The 14,382-nt window shown below is 43.5% G+C and overlaps 1 protein-coding gene across 7 annotated transcripts in view; it reads right to left on the bottom strand.

The window, feature by feature from the left end:
• CNOT2 (CCR4-NOT transcription complex subunit 2) overlaps positions 1-13,715 on the bottom strand; it is a 277,346-nt gene extending 263,631 nt beyond the window's left edge. For 5 of the 7 annotated variants that reach the window (XM_069228330.1, XM_069228328.1, XM_069228331.1 and 2 more), the window contains exon 1: positions 13,448-13,580. In XM_069228330.1, coding sequence (XP_069084431.1) covers positions 13,448-13,452 — 5 coding nt within the window. In that variant the 5' untranslated portion in view covers positions 13,453-13,580. Of the gene's footprint in view, positions 1-13,447 lie in introns of all 7 variants that reach the window. The other 2 variants (XM_069228334.1, XM_069228333.1) reach the window with 2 other exon arrangements.
• Positions 13,716-14,382: the final 667 nt, after the last annotated feature.

The raw sequence follows: 14,382 nt of genomic DNA, 5'->3' as shown, positions 1-14,382 counted from the left end.
TGCCAGTAGTACAGCGTCGTCAGCAAAAAGCGGGATAGGTATACTTTCGTTGGCTAGTTTTGGCACATCCAGATTTAATTTCCTCAGATCTTGGCTTACCTTATTTATATAACAGTTAAACAAGGTTGGGGCCAAAACACATCCTTGTTTTACACCACGCTGGATTGGAATTTCTGCTGTATAATCATTTCTCATAGAATATCTAACCCTAGCAGTATTCCCTGTATGCAGTAGAATTAACAGCCTTAGAATTTTTCCCTGTATGCCCATTTCCGACAATAACTGCCATAATGTTTGGCGGTTGACGCTATCAAAAGCTGTTTGGAGATCCACAAAGACCAGATATAATGCACAATCTTTTAGGGTGGCGTATTTCGCGCAGATCATATTTAGCTTAAAAAGTTGGTCTATTGTACTTTGGCCTCTCCTAAAACCAGCTTGGTGTGTCGATATTAAATCTCCATCCTCCAGCCATTGATCTAAACGCAGCTGGATCAATTTGGCGAAGATTTTTCCAACGCTGTCAAGCAGTGAGATAGGCCTATAATTGCACACCATGTCCCGAGGTCCTTTTTTGTGAATTGGGACAATTATTGATTTCTTCCAGGAGGTAGGAATTACCTCGTGGTGCCAAATACTGTTGAATATGCGTGTTAGAGCAGGCAGCCATAGCGTTAACTGATTACGATAGACGTCTGAAGGGATACCATCTGGGCCTGCAGCCTTGTACGGCTTTTGAAGGAGAATAACTTGTTTAATCTCTTTCTCGCTGAATTCCGGTATCAGCTCCATTGCGCAAGGGATGGCATGGGTTACTTGCATGGCATTTGTGCCGGGGAGTTCGTTTGGGACTAGTTCATTCTGGGTTCCATTTGTCGATCTAACAAACCTTTTTGATAATGCTACATAGGTCGTTTGAAGTGGAACTGCCTTGTTTGATCTTTGATTACTACCTTCCAGTCCTTGGATGAGGCTGGTTGAGTTATTTGTACTCCGGGATGCCGTCTTGACCTCATCCTGATACAAGGCGGTAAAATGCTCTACCCAGAGTTGTGGGTTGATATTCAGTTCTAGGTTTTTTGAGGGGCCTTCGCATCCCCATCTGACTATCTCCCAAAACTTTTTGCAGTTTCCTGCCGATATTGCCTGCAGGAGGGATTTCCAGAGCTTATGTGGAAATGTCTTCCTTTTATATCTTAGTAATTTTTTGTACTGTTGCCTGCATTCATAAAAGTATTGCTCATTATGGTTATTCAAATGCCGATTCTTTAGTGCTTGCGATAAGGTATTTTTTAGTTTCAAACACTCTTCATCGAACCAGCCTTCCATCGTATTAGGGTTAGTTTGGGGATGCTTAATTCTTTCCTTTGTTGTTTGTAATAGCAAGTTGTTAAAATTATCCAGGAGGGGTAAAGCTTCATTAACTGGTAGGTTTAAAAACGTACTAAGTGATAGAAACCATGTTTGACTAGGTACGCTCAAATAGGGTTCATCTACGTTTGACCTTAGTATGTTTTTCCTATTTGGTCTCATGGTTATAGCTAAGCAATTTCCGTTAAATGGAAACTCAACCTTCCCCAGGCTTGCGTCCGGATGGATTATCTCCATTAGCAATGGGTCGTGGTCACTCTCGATCCTGTCCCTTATTTCCATATCGATAACATAATGCCAGGCTTCGATGTTTATTGCCATATAGTCAATTATACTATGTCTTTTTCCAGTTCGAAAGGTAGATTTAAAAGTTCTATCTGAGTTGGTTCTTCCGTTTACTGTGCGAATTCCGCCTTCTATTAGTACTTCAAAGATTAGTTCCCCTTTTTTAGAATCTTGACAACGTTGGATGAGGGGCGTTGGTATATTCCAAGCGTGATCTTCCTCTACTACTTGTTCATCCCAAAGGATAGAATGGGGTTTAGTGTTAAAATCACCACATATTAGTAGAAGGGTTTTACAAAACTGTGGGGGACGGTTGTTCGCGTAACCTAGTATTGGGTTCCTCCAACCCTTAGATCTTTTATTTAAAATATGTTCTTCGAGGAGCCGCACACCAGGCGTGACTTGGGCCCGGCTAATGGGAGGGAAGTACACGTTTACTATTTCAAGTGACCACTCCTCATGTTTTACTGCAAGCGTCTGGATTTCCTTGCTTAGTATGGCATGGGTTACAGCAGAATTTCCCAATAGCGAAGTTCTGATCCAAATGATCAGACCTCCCGATGGTCTTCCTTTTTTTTGTTTGATAGCAGGTATGTAAAAAGTGGAAAACCCGTCTAGGTCAATGGCGTTGGTAGACCAAGTTTCTTGGAAGCAGCTGATATCTTGCTGTTTAATAAATTCAACCCAATCCTTATCTTCCATTTTGCTTTTTAGGCCTGCAATATTCCAGCTTAAGATTTTTAATGTAGGACTAGTACTATTTTTTATGTTTGAGCTGCCCATTTGTTGCTACAAATTTCTAGATGGTTGGTCTTCATCATTCTGCAACTGTGGGGGATGGTCCCTGCTGTTTCTAGGGGAGTTAACAAGCAGGCAGAACCTCATATTGCTCAGGTTTATTCGTTCAGGGAGTTGTTGTTTGGAACTAATTGCTCCCTGTAGTATCGAACCAGAATTGCCTTCTACCTCTTGCCTGCCCGAAACATTTTGCTTTGGAGCTTTTTCAAGAAATATTATTGGATACGGTTCCTTTTGCGGAGTAGCAGTAGATATTCCCCATGTCTTCATCATGTTAGAACATTTTAAAATCTGTTCTACTATCCAGGGTGAAGCCCAGACTGTTTCTGTTGATTCCCCGTTCTCCAATTGTTTCCTTTGCATAAATCTTACTGAGAGGAGGTCTTTAGTTGTTACATTCTGCAGAGCTGGCAGAGAATTGACCAAATGTAGGATGTTAGTCCTATTTAGAATGTCATGACTTCCTCTTGAGGAGTACTCGGGAATAAACGTGATTAAAGAGCCTGATGCCACAATTATTGCAGTGCGAATCTCGGTATGCCCTTTACCTCCCTGTGACCATCTTCCTTGAGATTGATTATCTTCCTTTGCTTTATTGTAAATAGTAGCTGCCCGACTAGTCAATGTTCGTTCTACCTGGCATTTTTCCCTCCCGAATTGCAACTCCTTGTTCCTATGTTCCTCATGAGGTTGTCTTTTTGGAGGCCAATTATCCTTTTTTCCTTTAGTTTCCAAGTCAAGCACCGGACGCGGTGGGGCAGGTGGATCAGTCACCCACCCTGGCTGGCTACTAAAGTTGTGGTTTCCCGGACTTGCCTGAGAGCAGTGTTTTACTTTTGACCGAGGTGCGGGAACCAGGGCTATTGTGTTATCCACGCACAAGGTTTTTCTTGTGCTTTGTTCGCTTCTTGTGCATTCTGGGCTCTCTGCCCTTCCGTTTTCACTTTTGCTGTTTTCTTGTTCTACCCCCTCGGTAATAAAGTTCAGAGGCTGCTGAAGTTTTCCATTATGGACTCCTACTGTATTTGGATAATGCGCCTGAATTGAGTGTTCTATTTTTATGGCTCGGAGGTGCTTATCAATGCCGGTGCTTGAATTTGTTGTCTCTGGGCTCCATTTGTATTGTCCATTGGCTAGGGGATCGTTTGCCTCATTGATCCCGTGATTTGTACCGGGGTCTTTTTCTGGCCTCTTTCCTTTGTCTAAGTCGTGCCCAGATACTTGGTAGCCCCTAGGACCAATGGGAATTCGGTTTATATGAGAATGGTGGGTGCAGCTTTTGTCGCACAATAATCCAGGATTTTTATTTATAAAACTAATATCTTTGTCAGTTGGTTTCTCGAGACTCTCGGGCTTGATGCACTGATCTTTAGGCTGCTGTTGAGTAGACTCATCGCCTGTGTTCCTGGTCTGCCCTGTTGGGCTTGCCTGTTTCGGCATATTTTGAGCCTTTTTTGCTGGTACTTTGTTGTTTCCTCTAGGTTTTTTCCATGTGTATTTCCATCTACCTGTTTGTTGATGCCCTTTACTCAGTCTTTTTTTTTACTATATTTGTGATTTCGATTGCTGATACAGGACTTTTGTTGATTCTCTCCATCTTGTCTATGTGGGTTTTTACGTCTGGGTGCTCGTCTCGTCCCGTGCCAGAGGGCCCTTCTTTATCTTCGCTATCTATTGGTCTTTCAGTTAATCTCGGTTCTATTTTTGCTGACTCGTGATTGCACGCCTGTGTGTTATTGAGACTAGATTTGCAATCTTCGATTATGTCTTTAATTACTTTCGGAACTTCCAGTAATTTTTCCAGCAGTGGGCCACAAGCTTGCCTGTCCATCTTGTCCATTTTTTCAGCCACTGCCTGATGTAACAGATTTTCCCTTATTACACCCTCTACTAAGGCCATCCTATGGTCTATGGTCTGTAATGAGTTAGTAAATTGTTTAGTTAGCTCAAGTTGATCATCAAATTTTTGAGACTGGACCATGATCGTTGTTGCAATCGAGTCCAATGTTGTGCATATAACTTTCATGATGCTTAGAATTGGTTGATCTAATGGGGGATCGTCTCTATTTCCCCAGGTTTGCTCACTTTGCTCATTATTTGTCTGGCCTTCTAGGTTCTTATCATCCTCTCCTCTATGACCTAACATTATAGTACCTTCCAAGAGGTTTAAGTCTTCCGATGTTATACTGTTTAATTGGGGCTCTATACTACCAATTACGGAGATGTCAGGCGAGGAGAGCTCCAGACTACAAGAACTATGATCAAATCTACTCAACATTAGGTTCGTTTTTACAATTTGGCTTCCATGATGAAGCTGTGGCGTAGAGAGCTTGTGTGAGCATTTCTGTGGTGATTGTTCTATTTCAGGCCCCTTTACATTTTGGAGGATTGTAGGTTCTACTTTTAGATGAGGTAAAGGGAATGTCAGTGGAGAGCTCCCAGAATGTAGTGGTCCCATTAGGGCTTCCGAATGAGGTGATTCATTACCTTTTCTTTTTCTTTGTCTTTGTTCTTCCGAGAAACTGCCCCATTCTGGGGAACTAATTGACCCCACTTCACTACCCACAAAGGAGTCGTTTGTTCCACAGGGTAGTCGTGATGGTCGGGCAGGTCGCTGCTGGGATGGACAGGAATCCTGATGCCCGGTCTCTAAGAGCTCCAGCTCGCCCTCCACATTATTGTCACCTTTTTCCCCTGATGGCTGTGATGGGAGGTTGCTAGCTTTAGAGCTTTGCATCTGCAGCCAATCAGTATTTAGATTTATATGATTGTAATAGTTGGTAATAGTATTTATCTTTGATTTAATTTTCCTTGGGTCCAGGTGCGTTGGTATATACTGTTGTCTCCTAAGTGGAGGACTTGCAGGGCCCCCCGCCATTTCACCTGCATTCAGTGATACATGCCCCATGTCGTCAGAGTCAGTTTGGACTAGCAGCATAGACAGCATAGGCCCTGGTGCCGCTTCAGGTGTCCCACCCGGTTCTTCTCCTGGTTTGCTTTCATCGTTGGGAATCCCATTATGGGCTTCCTCAGCTGCTGCGACCACTCCTTGGTTTATAAATTCCCCTCGGGATGACTTAGTGGCTCTAGGGTCCAGGTCTTGGTCTTGGTCTTGGTCTGACCCCAGATCTTGTAAGCTGTTAGGTTCCTGCTCTGATCTTTGGGGTTTCACTGGATTACCGAGTGCCTCGTTGGCCTGTCTGGCTTTCTTTGTTTTCCCTCTTGTTCCAACCATTTTTTTTTTTTATTGTTTGAGAAGATCGGGATCAGCAACTTCAACAATTTCCGGGATCTGTAGGATGCTTCTCTAGAATATATAGAGCTTGGCTTTGCTTGCCTTGCTGTGTGGTGACGCGCAATGTATGCACAATATGCACAATACGCCGTACAAAAGCGCGATGTTCGAATGATATCTGTCCCTCTAGCGCAGTTTACTGTGTCGATTAATGGCCTCCTCTGGTTCTCTGGTTCTCTCTATCTGGCCCCTTCAGATCCTCTCTGTCTCTGTTTTGTGAAGGCTACTTACGCCTACTTGCGTTACTTATGCGTTGTTTATGCACTGCTTATGCACTGCTTATGCATTACTTGATGCGCTACTTTGTATGGCCCACTCTTGATCCGCTCACGGCCAAGCCACAGGAACCACTTAGGTCACTTAAGTCACTTAAGTCACTTAAGTCACTTAAGTCACTTAAGTCACCTAGGTCGGGGTAATACCCTTAGGTTGGGTCAGGTCAGAGAAAACTAGATATGGCTAGGTACCGCTGTGGTGGCTGAAAAACAGCGAATACCCTCCTTGGCTCACCTCCTTGGCTTCACCTAGTCCATGTGATGGCAGGGCAGGGCAGCAACTCCAAGCTCCTCTGGTACCCCTCTAGTGCTCCTCTCGTGCTCTGGGACTCCGGTACTCCTCTGGTGCTCCTTCTGGCTTACTGGCTTACTTAGTGTCCAGACCACGCCGTAGTCCGCACCGTGACAGCGTGACGGCGCTGGTGAGAAAACAGGCAGCAGCCCTGGTCGCACCCGCCTGCTCGCAGAAGCTGCTCCCCCCTGCCAGCAACTTCTGCCCCCCGGACCGTGCTCACTCGGCTTCCCGGCTTCCCGCGGCTGTTTCTCCTGCTAGCACGGGGAGCGGCTAGCAGCGGCAGCCCCCAGACCGTGTGCCGTACGCCGGACCTCGCTCTCACACTTGCACTCGCGGTGAGCAAACCGCGACGCGAGCCACCCGGCACCAGCGCCGTGCGTCTGAGCTCCTCTCTCGTCTCTCTCGTCTCTCTCTCGTCTCTCTCGTGTGTCCACTGCGTCTCAAACAGCAGCAGTTTCACCATCCAGTTCCATCCCAGTGTTGAGACGACAATATTATCCCAGGCCTGAAATCCTTGTATGGTCACTATGGGTCAGATTTTAGTACCTTCCCTTAAAGGTGTTTTCGGTATCAACATGAGGGTCCATCCCATTTCTCTAGTTCAGGCTTCTCCAATGAGTACCGCGTGAGCTAATGGTAGCTCTCCAGCTACCTGTGAGTGGCTTCCCTGTGTGCAGCCCAACCTACTAAATCAGAAGCTTTTGTTTGGTTGAATTAATATGTGTATACCAAAACTGAAAAATGTATATTTGACATGAAAATATGTATTTTCAGAACTCACAATTTTCAAAATATATTTAAATCTGATATTTGAATGATACACCATGCAGTATTAGGAGGCTTATACTAATATCACTTTGCTGCCAGGGGGCACTGCAGCTGTTATGTATTAACTTTGAAAGGCATTCAACATTGACTAAGCCTTTTTTACATTATGGCTGGCAATCGTGCACTGAGATGATCACGGCTTGTAATCTTGAATAGGGTGGCCACTAATGTAATCTTGTCTAAAATGTACAACACTAATACTATTGGTAGCTCAGGATGATTTTCATTGAGCACAAGTAGCTCTTGTTAGTACAAAGGTTGGAGACCCCAGCTCTAGTTAATCTCCTCCAGGTATCCACTACTACTGCTAAGCTTTGCATGCCAATCTGCCCTCTGTATAAGGCATGTAACTAGCTACTAGTTCCTATCCCCAGCCTTCCTTGTCTAAATGCAGGATTGGTCCATTCAGCATATACCCAATCATTTACCAGACTCACGTTCGCAGCTTCGCTAATACTTCTGCAGATTTGGTAATGCAGTACCCCCTTCATATTTGGATCTTTGAAGAATTCTCATTGCAATCATGGCTGACCCCGCCCCTCCACCCCACCTCCCCGCCCAAAGCAGTGTTCGCACAAATACATCCACCTGCGTGAAGAAACTGTCTGGAATTTTGTAAGGGCTATTCTGGAGTACAGAGAGAGAAACCTGGGGAGAGACCCCACCTTAAACATTGCCGCCTTCCCTAAGAGTGACAGTGGCAATGTTTGCCTATGTTTGACATCCTGCTCCAATTTTTCTAGCAGAGGGCTCAAGTTTGCTTCATAGTGCAGGGCCTGACTTTCTGCGATCCAAGTTCCCAAGTATTTGAACTGGGTCCGTTCTATTAGCAAAGGCAGGGCAAATTCCTGTTCCAGCGTCGATTGCCCCACCGGAAACAATGATTTATCCCAATTAATGGTGAATCCAGAGTGTTCCCCAAATATAAAAAAATATATATATAAGAATCCTTCTTCTATCTAATGTTGGGGTCACATTCGGCCGGGAGAGCAGAATATCATTGGCGTACAGTGATGTACGCTCGTCACAGCCATTATCACCTGGCCAACCTTATACCTGTACATCCACCTGCACGTATTCTGCCAATGCCTCATTAGTGAGAGCGAATAACATTGACGAAAGCGGGCATCCTTGATACGTGCCCATCCAAACTCTGAACTCCCAGGATGTATGGCCATTAATGCATTTTCTTGCACAAGGACGATCATACAGCTGTTTAATTCATCTGAGGTATTTAGGGCCAAATCCCATCTTAACCAACACCCCCAAAGAGGTCTGTCCATTCTTCTGCCTCAAATGCCTTATTGGCGTCTAATGATAGGATTACCCTGTCAGCTGGTGATTTCATCAATGCCGCCAAATTGTTATGCAATTGTCTGAGGTTCAATCTCGTCGGCCAACCTGGCATAAAGCCATTCCGGTCTGGATGCACAAGCTCTGCACCTCGCCCACCTCCACCCCCTTTCCGCAGTCTGTTCCCCAGAAGCTTTGGCAGGACCACAGTATCAGTATTCAATAGAGAAATAGGCTGATACGAGTCAAATTTATCTGCAAGTTTCCCTGCATTTGGTAGAATTACCACTGTCGCCAAGCGGATTTCACCTGGTAACTTTCCATCCTGGAAAAATGTCTGAAAATCTGTGCAAAGGGGGCCCGCTGTCCATCCATGTAATTTCCTAAAGAAACTCTATAGAGTAACCATTCTGACCACGGACCTTCCCAGTCTGCATACAGTCAATGGCAGGCGAAATTTCCTTCACTGTGAGGTCTACCTCCAGTTCACTGCATTGGTCCTCTCCTTATCATCTCATAGGGCAATAGGCTATAAATGCTAGTAGTTCCTGATCTGGATTGCGCAGCTGGGAAGCATAATAGGTTTCAAGAGGACAATACAATTCTACAGCCATCGCACAGCTCGCTTTCACTACAATGCCAGAATCAGTCCTTATTTTCCTGATCAACATACTATCACCCCCCCTTACTACCGGCCTATGCAAGTAGCTTACCCGTCCTATTACCTCCTTCCTATACTCTCTTTTGTTTTGTCAAGTAGGCCATCCTGGCCTCATAATTAGACATTGTTCGATACTCTGCCCTCTTCAAGTCCATGGCTGTCCTGCAAGAGGATGTTTGTATCTCTACATATGCCTTTTCAATCTGTAACAATTCCTTATCTAGGTCCACCAGTCAAGCATTATCTCTTTTCTATCCCCCACAATACGAAAATACATCCTAAAAATCATGTCACAGGAGATATGCTGCTCTACGACAGTACACTTTGCATCTTAGAAATAAGCCTCACTAGAGAGGAGGCAAATTCTTACTTTTGTAAATGACTAAAGGTCTTAGATCAATTGTGTGAAAATAAAGGTCTTTCTTGTTCACATTAGTTAAAATTTGCAACGTTCCACCCACTATTTAATACTTCTCTCAATCATGCCATATAGTTTCTCTGGATACATCTTGAAATTAAGTCTAGTACTCCCAGAAGCTTGCACACATTAAAAGAGAACTGTCCCAATACCTTCCTCTCCAGCACCTGATTTTACTATCAGCCCAAACAGGCTGTAAAGTAGAAACCTTAACAACAGCATTATCCACACGCTCGACATTTGCTGTAATTAAAGACCACAAGCAAAATTAATCCCTTCCGGGAGCAGGGCTTTGATTTGTTCGGTGTTAACAGAGATTTTAGGAATAAATCTGATGCAGTGCTCACCAAGCCCCAAAATAAGAATTATAGCTGTAGTAACAGCCTAGACTAAGCAAAATTTAGGATTACTAACCTTTGGCATCAATTTATAGTCCAAATATAAACTCTCTACACGAGGGGCTTACAATTTCTCTGCCCTAGAGGCTAGACATATTCCCAGGCCTTTGCATTTTATTATTCAAAATCACATTACAATAGTCCCTGCAAAATTCGAAAAGGTCATCCTCAACGATGTGATGTCCTTTACTTTGCTAAAATAAAACAATCTTGAATTGCCAGAAGACACTCGTCAAAAGCTAAACCATAAAGTAACCTAATATACCAGAAAGTCTTTGGGTGGCGAGAGCTTGACTTGGAAACTAGGTTAATCTAATGGGGTGTGGCTCCCAATATGGCGGAATGAGGTAAAAAAAAAAAAAAAAAAAACTTCCTGATAAGTTTTCTACCATTCCCTATCCTATAGGAAGAAGATTACAATCACGTAATACATTTTTTATTTACAGATCTTATGTCAGACCCCAAACACAGCTTCCCAAGTCTTTACTTAGCATCAATGACTACAGAACCCTAAAATAAGGAGTCCACCAATTCAGTGACTACTGCCTCTACACTATTCCACTTTTCACTGCTAATCATTGTAGTAATATTCAACTTGTGTTTACCTTGAAGTAAGACTCATTTGTGCACGACGCATTCAACGCATCCCAAGCAGTCTTCCAAACAATTAGAAACTTCTAAGATAACATCAATGTCCCCTCTAAAACACATTACAGATCTTTGGTACCGCACAGGTAAAACTTTATCTTCAAGCTCCCCTGAAGAGAGTAACAAGAAAGCCATTGATCTCTTCATGCAACAGACTTTACCACCTATATTGCAAATGTCAAATTTAGTCTCACCTAGTAAATTAAATATAAATGGCATTGTATACATATCACTGTATCAAGCGCACAAATCTCATACTACTGCCAACGATGAAACAAAAAAGGCATTTGAAACGCGGGTGAGCCAGAATCACTCACAGTTTCCATATTTATGCATCCAATTTGCACAAACACAATTAAGTAACCAGTCTGCTACCCCATGATTTTTTATACTCTAAACCAATGAATCCATTTCACACTCTTTTTGATACCGAGTTCTTGATTAGCATTTACTCTGCTGCCAAGATTGTAGTATACTATGGAAACGTGCCTGCTATTCCAACTCACGAGCATCACTTTCTAAGCAGGACACATTTTATGATAAAGAGCATGGATCTAGACCCAGATGTCTTTACGGATCACCCACACTCCAAATATCCTACTCTTTAGCCCCTAGGCCTTTCTTGATTGTTGGTGACAGTCTAGAAAGTTGTTTTCGGTAACTTATCTCTTTACATAAGAGGCAGCCCTCGGTCAATCTTGTTAAACTTTCTGACTGACTGTATTTAATGTGTTATGCCGCTAGGGTCCATAATTGGTTCCAAGGTATTTTTCTTTGTTACACATTATCAGTACAATGCTCAGAGTTCACAGAAAGCAGATTCGTCCTTATAATCCAGAAAGCTTTAAATGGATTCATGGGCGTGCTAATAATAGGCAAAGAACATGTGGCACTTTATCATGACATGATTCTTCCACGGGGCTACCCCTTAACTCTCTCTTTATGGCTTTGTCAAACTGGTCAAAACATTACCACCACCAACTCTAGTAACCATAAGAAAACAGTCATGTATGACCTTACCCTCAACTACATGCGAATGAATACGTGTTGTCAACGTTGCTGGATTATGGTGCTCAATGGCAGTGTGTAAAGTGAAAAGAAACTGTAAGTGGGTATTAAAAAAAAAAAACACACAAACAACAATGCAAGCAGACTCATCAGTGCATATGACAGAACACAACCAACGAGAGAAAGTACTAGTGATCTATAGCTTGCAAAATACAACTTCTCAAGAGACATGCAATATGAAAATGTGAGCTGCTGCGTGAGAATACACTAACACCGGCATACGATAGTTACGGTAGGTATGCAGCCAGCAGGACAGGAAAGCATGAAGAAGCATTAGTCTCTGTCCATAGCATCAACACAGAAGCCATACTATTCGTTGCCAGGCAGAATGATCAGGGGGATTCAATCCACAATACAGCAAGAGAAACACTTAAGTCACCTCACAGAGAGCCCCAAAGAGGTGAAGAATGACAGAAGGCTTCTTGGCAAAATGGTGCATTTCACAGACACATGCCAAAGCAGCCTTAGACCACAAACTGATTTCCACATCCATGTTGCTAACTACTTCGGAACCATACCACTAATCCACCTGCTAAATGAGTCCATGAGTGTTATGGCTACCCACCACCTGCAGGTTACAAACGCTAAAAAAGATGTAGATTCAATTCTTGGTTCATTTTAGGAGTAAAGAAACACACAAATAAGAGTTCTAAGCAACGATCTGCGGGACTCCGGATACAAGCGAAAACTCAAATCTTATCAGCACTCAGATTACAAAGCAGAGATGATTGGGGTAGGCAAGAAATAGGACACACATCGAAACAGAAGAAGGGTTTTAAGGAAGCACAAAGAAGAAATAATTTTAAAAAATGACTTATACGTATATGCAATGTTATACGTTGTCTACCTAATCTAAATTACTGCTTCGACTAATAGTGTGTACCTTGTGTAGTTATCATTTAAATTAAGTGAGACCAATAATAAATAGTAAGCGAGAATGCCCCATGACACTTAACTTTGCACCATGAAGAACACTGGGAGCATTTTTACTCAATGAATACTGTTTTTTAGTAATCTTGCAGATAAACATTCTTCTTCATGTCCTTGTCATTTGTGATCAAACCCCACTCAGTTTGTCTATTTTTACTTATGAAGTTCCAGTAAAGGGTCAAGTTTGTTTGACCATGCGATGTTTCGACTAACACCAAAACAACTTTTCACAGAGCATTGCCCCCCCCCCCCCCCTTTAACACTAGCAAGAAGTTCTGTTGATATACTTAAGACTAAGTGACAAGAAAACCTGGACTCAAACACTGGCAAGCTTCCTTGGCAACCCACTTTATTTTTAGGTCACTCAATATAGTAATAATGCATTACGTAGAAACACACGTTATTGTGGTATGTTTGAATTTGACATAGTCTTAACACTCTTTTTTGTACAAGTCGCCTGTTGCGAGACATAAAACTAATATTTTGACGGCTAAACTGAGACTTCAACAGCTAAGGTTAAGCTAGAGAGACCCGGGTTCGGCTCTGCCTCGGCTTTCCTTTCGACTTTTGTGGTTTGCCAACCTATAGGTATTCCTGGAAACACACTCAACGGAGGCTTTGGGTTGTTACGGCCCTCCCTAGGCCAGGTGCGAGTCGATACCCAGAGGCCTTAGCTGATCCCAGGCCTCTAGATCCAGCTCCCCGCCCCCTCTTAAGGTAGAGACAAAAGCGTCTGCCACGGAAACTGGACGCTGCAGGGGATTCTTTTGCGGCCTGTGTGACAGCCCAGTACCACAAGTCTTCCCAGACAAGCTGTGCTGGCTACCTTGACCCCAGAAGGCCGATCCCGAGCGCAGATCCAGAAAAAAGTGTCAATAACTCACCGCATGAAGCTCTTCTTCCCGCAGATCCAAGATGGCTGAGCGCGGAGCAGGGAGAATGCTGGGTGCACTTTCCCCTTTGACCCCGTCAGGCGGTAACCTCTTTGGGGGCGAACGATTGTCTGCGGGTCTAGGAGTTCCCCAGTAAGTACGTGGTAATGGGACGGACGCCTGTGTATGAGCGGTAGACGCGGGGTATCCCGTGTATCTCTGTCACCCAGCCATCCCTGACACCTTCTGCACAGCGCATGCGCACCCGGCTGATAGTGGACCCAAGACTGAAATTAAAAACAAGCCCGATCCATCTTGAAAAGAAGCCCGAAACAATAGCATATCCTACCAAAGGAAGCACAAGGTATGCCTGCAGCCACAAAACCGCAAAAAGAGAAAGCAACGAGGATAAATAACGATGAAAACAACTTGGTGCCATAATACGTTGAAGAACACACGTACATTGAAAAATAAACTTTTAATATTATTGAGTCTATTACCTATATAAATCGTGTTTCTAGAGGTAAACTTTCGATGAGTGAGATACGAGTCACTGTCTTTAAAAAAGAGGTAAAGGACCTATAGGAAACATTATTTATAATTGGTTTCTCGAATACTGTCTATTTAATTAGAGGGGAACACCCCTACTCGAAGATGGCCACTACGTTGTTCTGACTTTTTTTCGTGCCTACTCTTACGATAAACTCAATAATAACAGTGCTTAAAAGGGTTGAGGAAACTGCTTCCCCCCTTCATATACGCTCCGCCAATGATTGGCTCGGACCGGTCAAGCCTTTATGTTGGTTGGCTGAGAGGGCTGCAGGCTCAATAGCTGAAGATGGGATTTTGGGCTTGACGTTAAGTTCACAACAGGCCACTTTATGAGATAAACCAGCACACAAAATCCTTAGGCGATTAAATCAATCTATAAAAGACACTGGGAAAAA

This window comes from Pleurodeles waltl, chromosome 4_1 (assembly GCF_031143425.1).
Source record: "Pleurodeles waltl isolate 20211129_DDA chromosome 4_1, aPleWal1.hap1.20221129, whole genome shotgun sequence".
Classification (NCBI taxonomy): domain Eukaryota; kingdom Metazoa; phylum Chordata; class Amphibia; order Caudata; family Salamandridae; genus Pleurodeles; species Pleurodeles waltl.
Note: the sequence above shows the minus strand (reverse complement) of the source record. Positions and strands in the feature narration are given on the sequence as shown.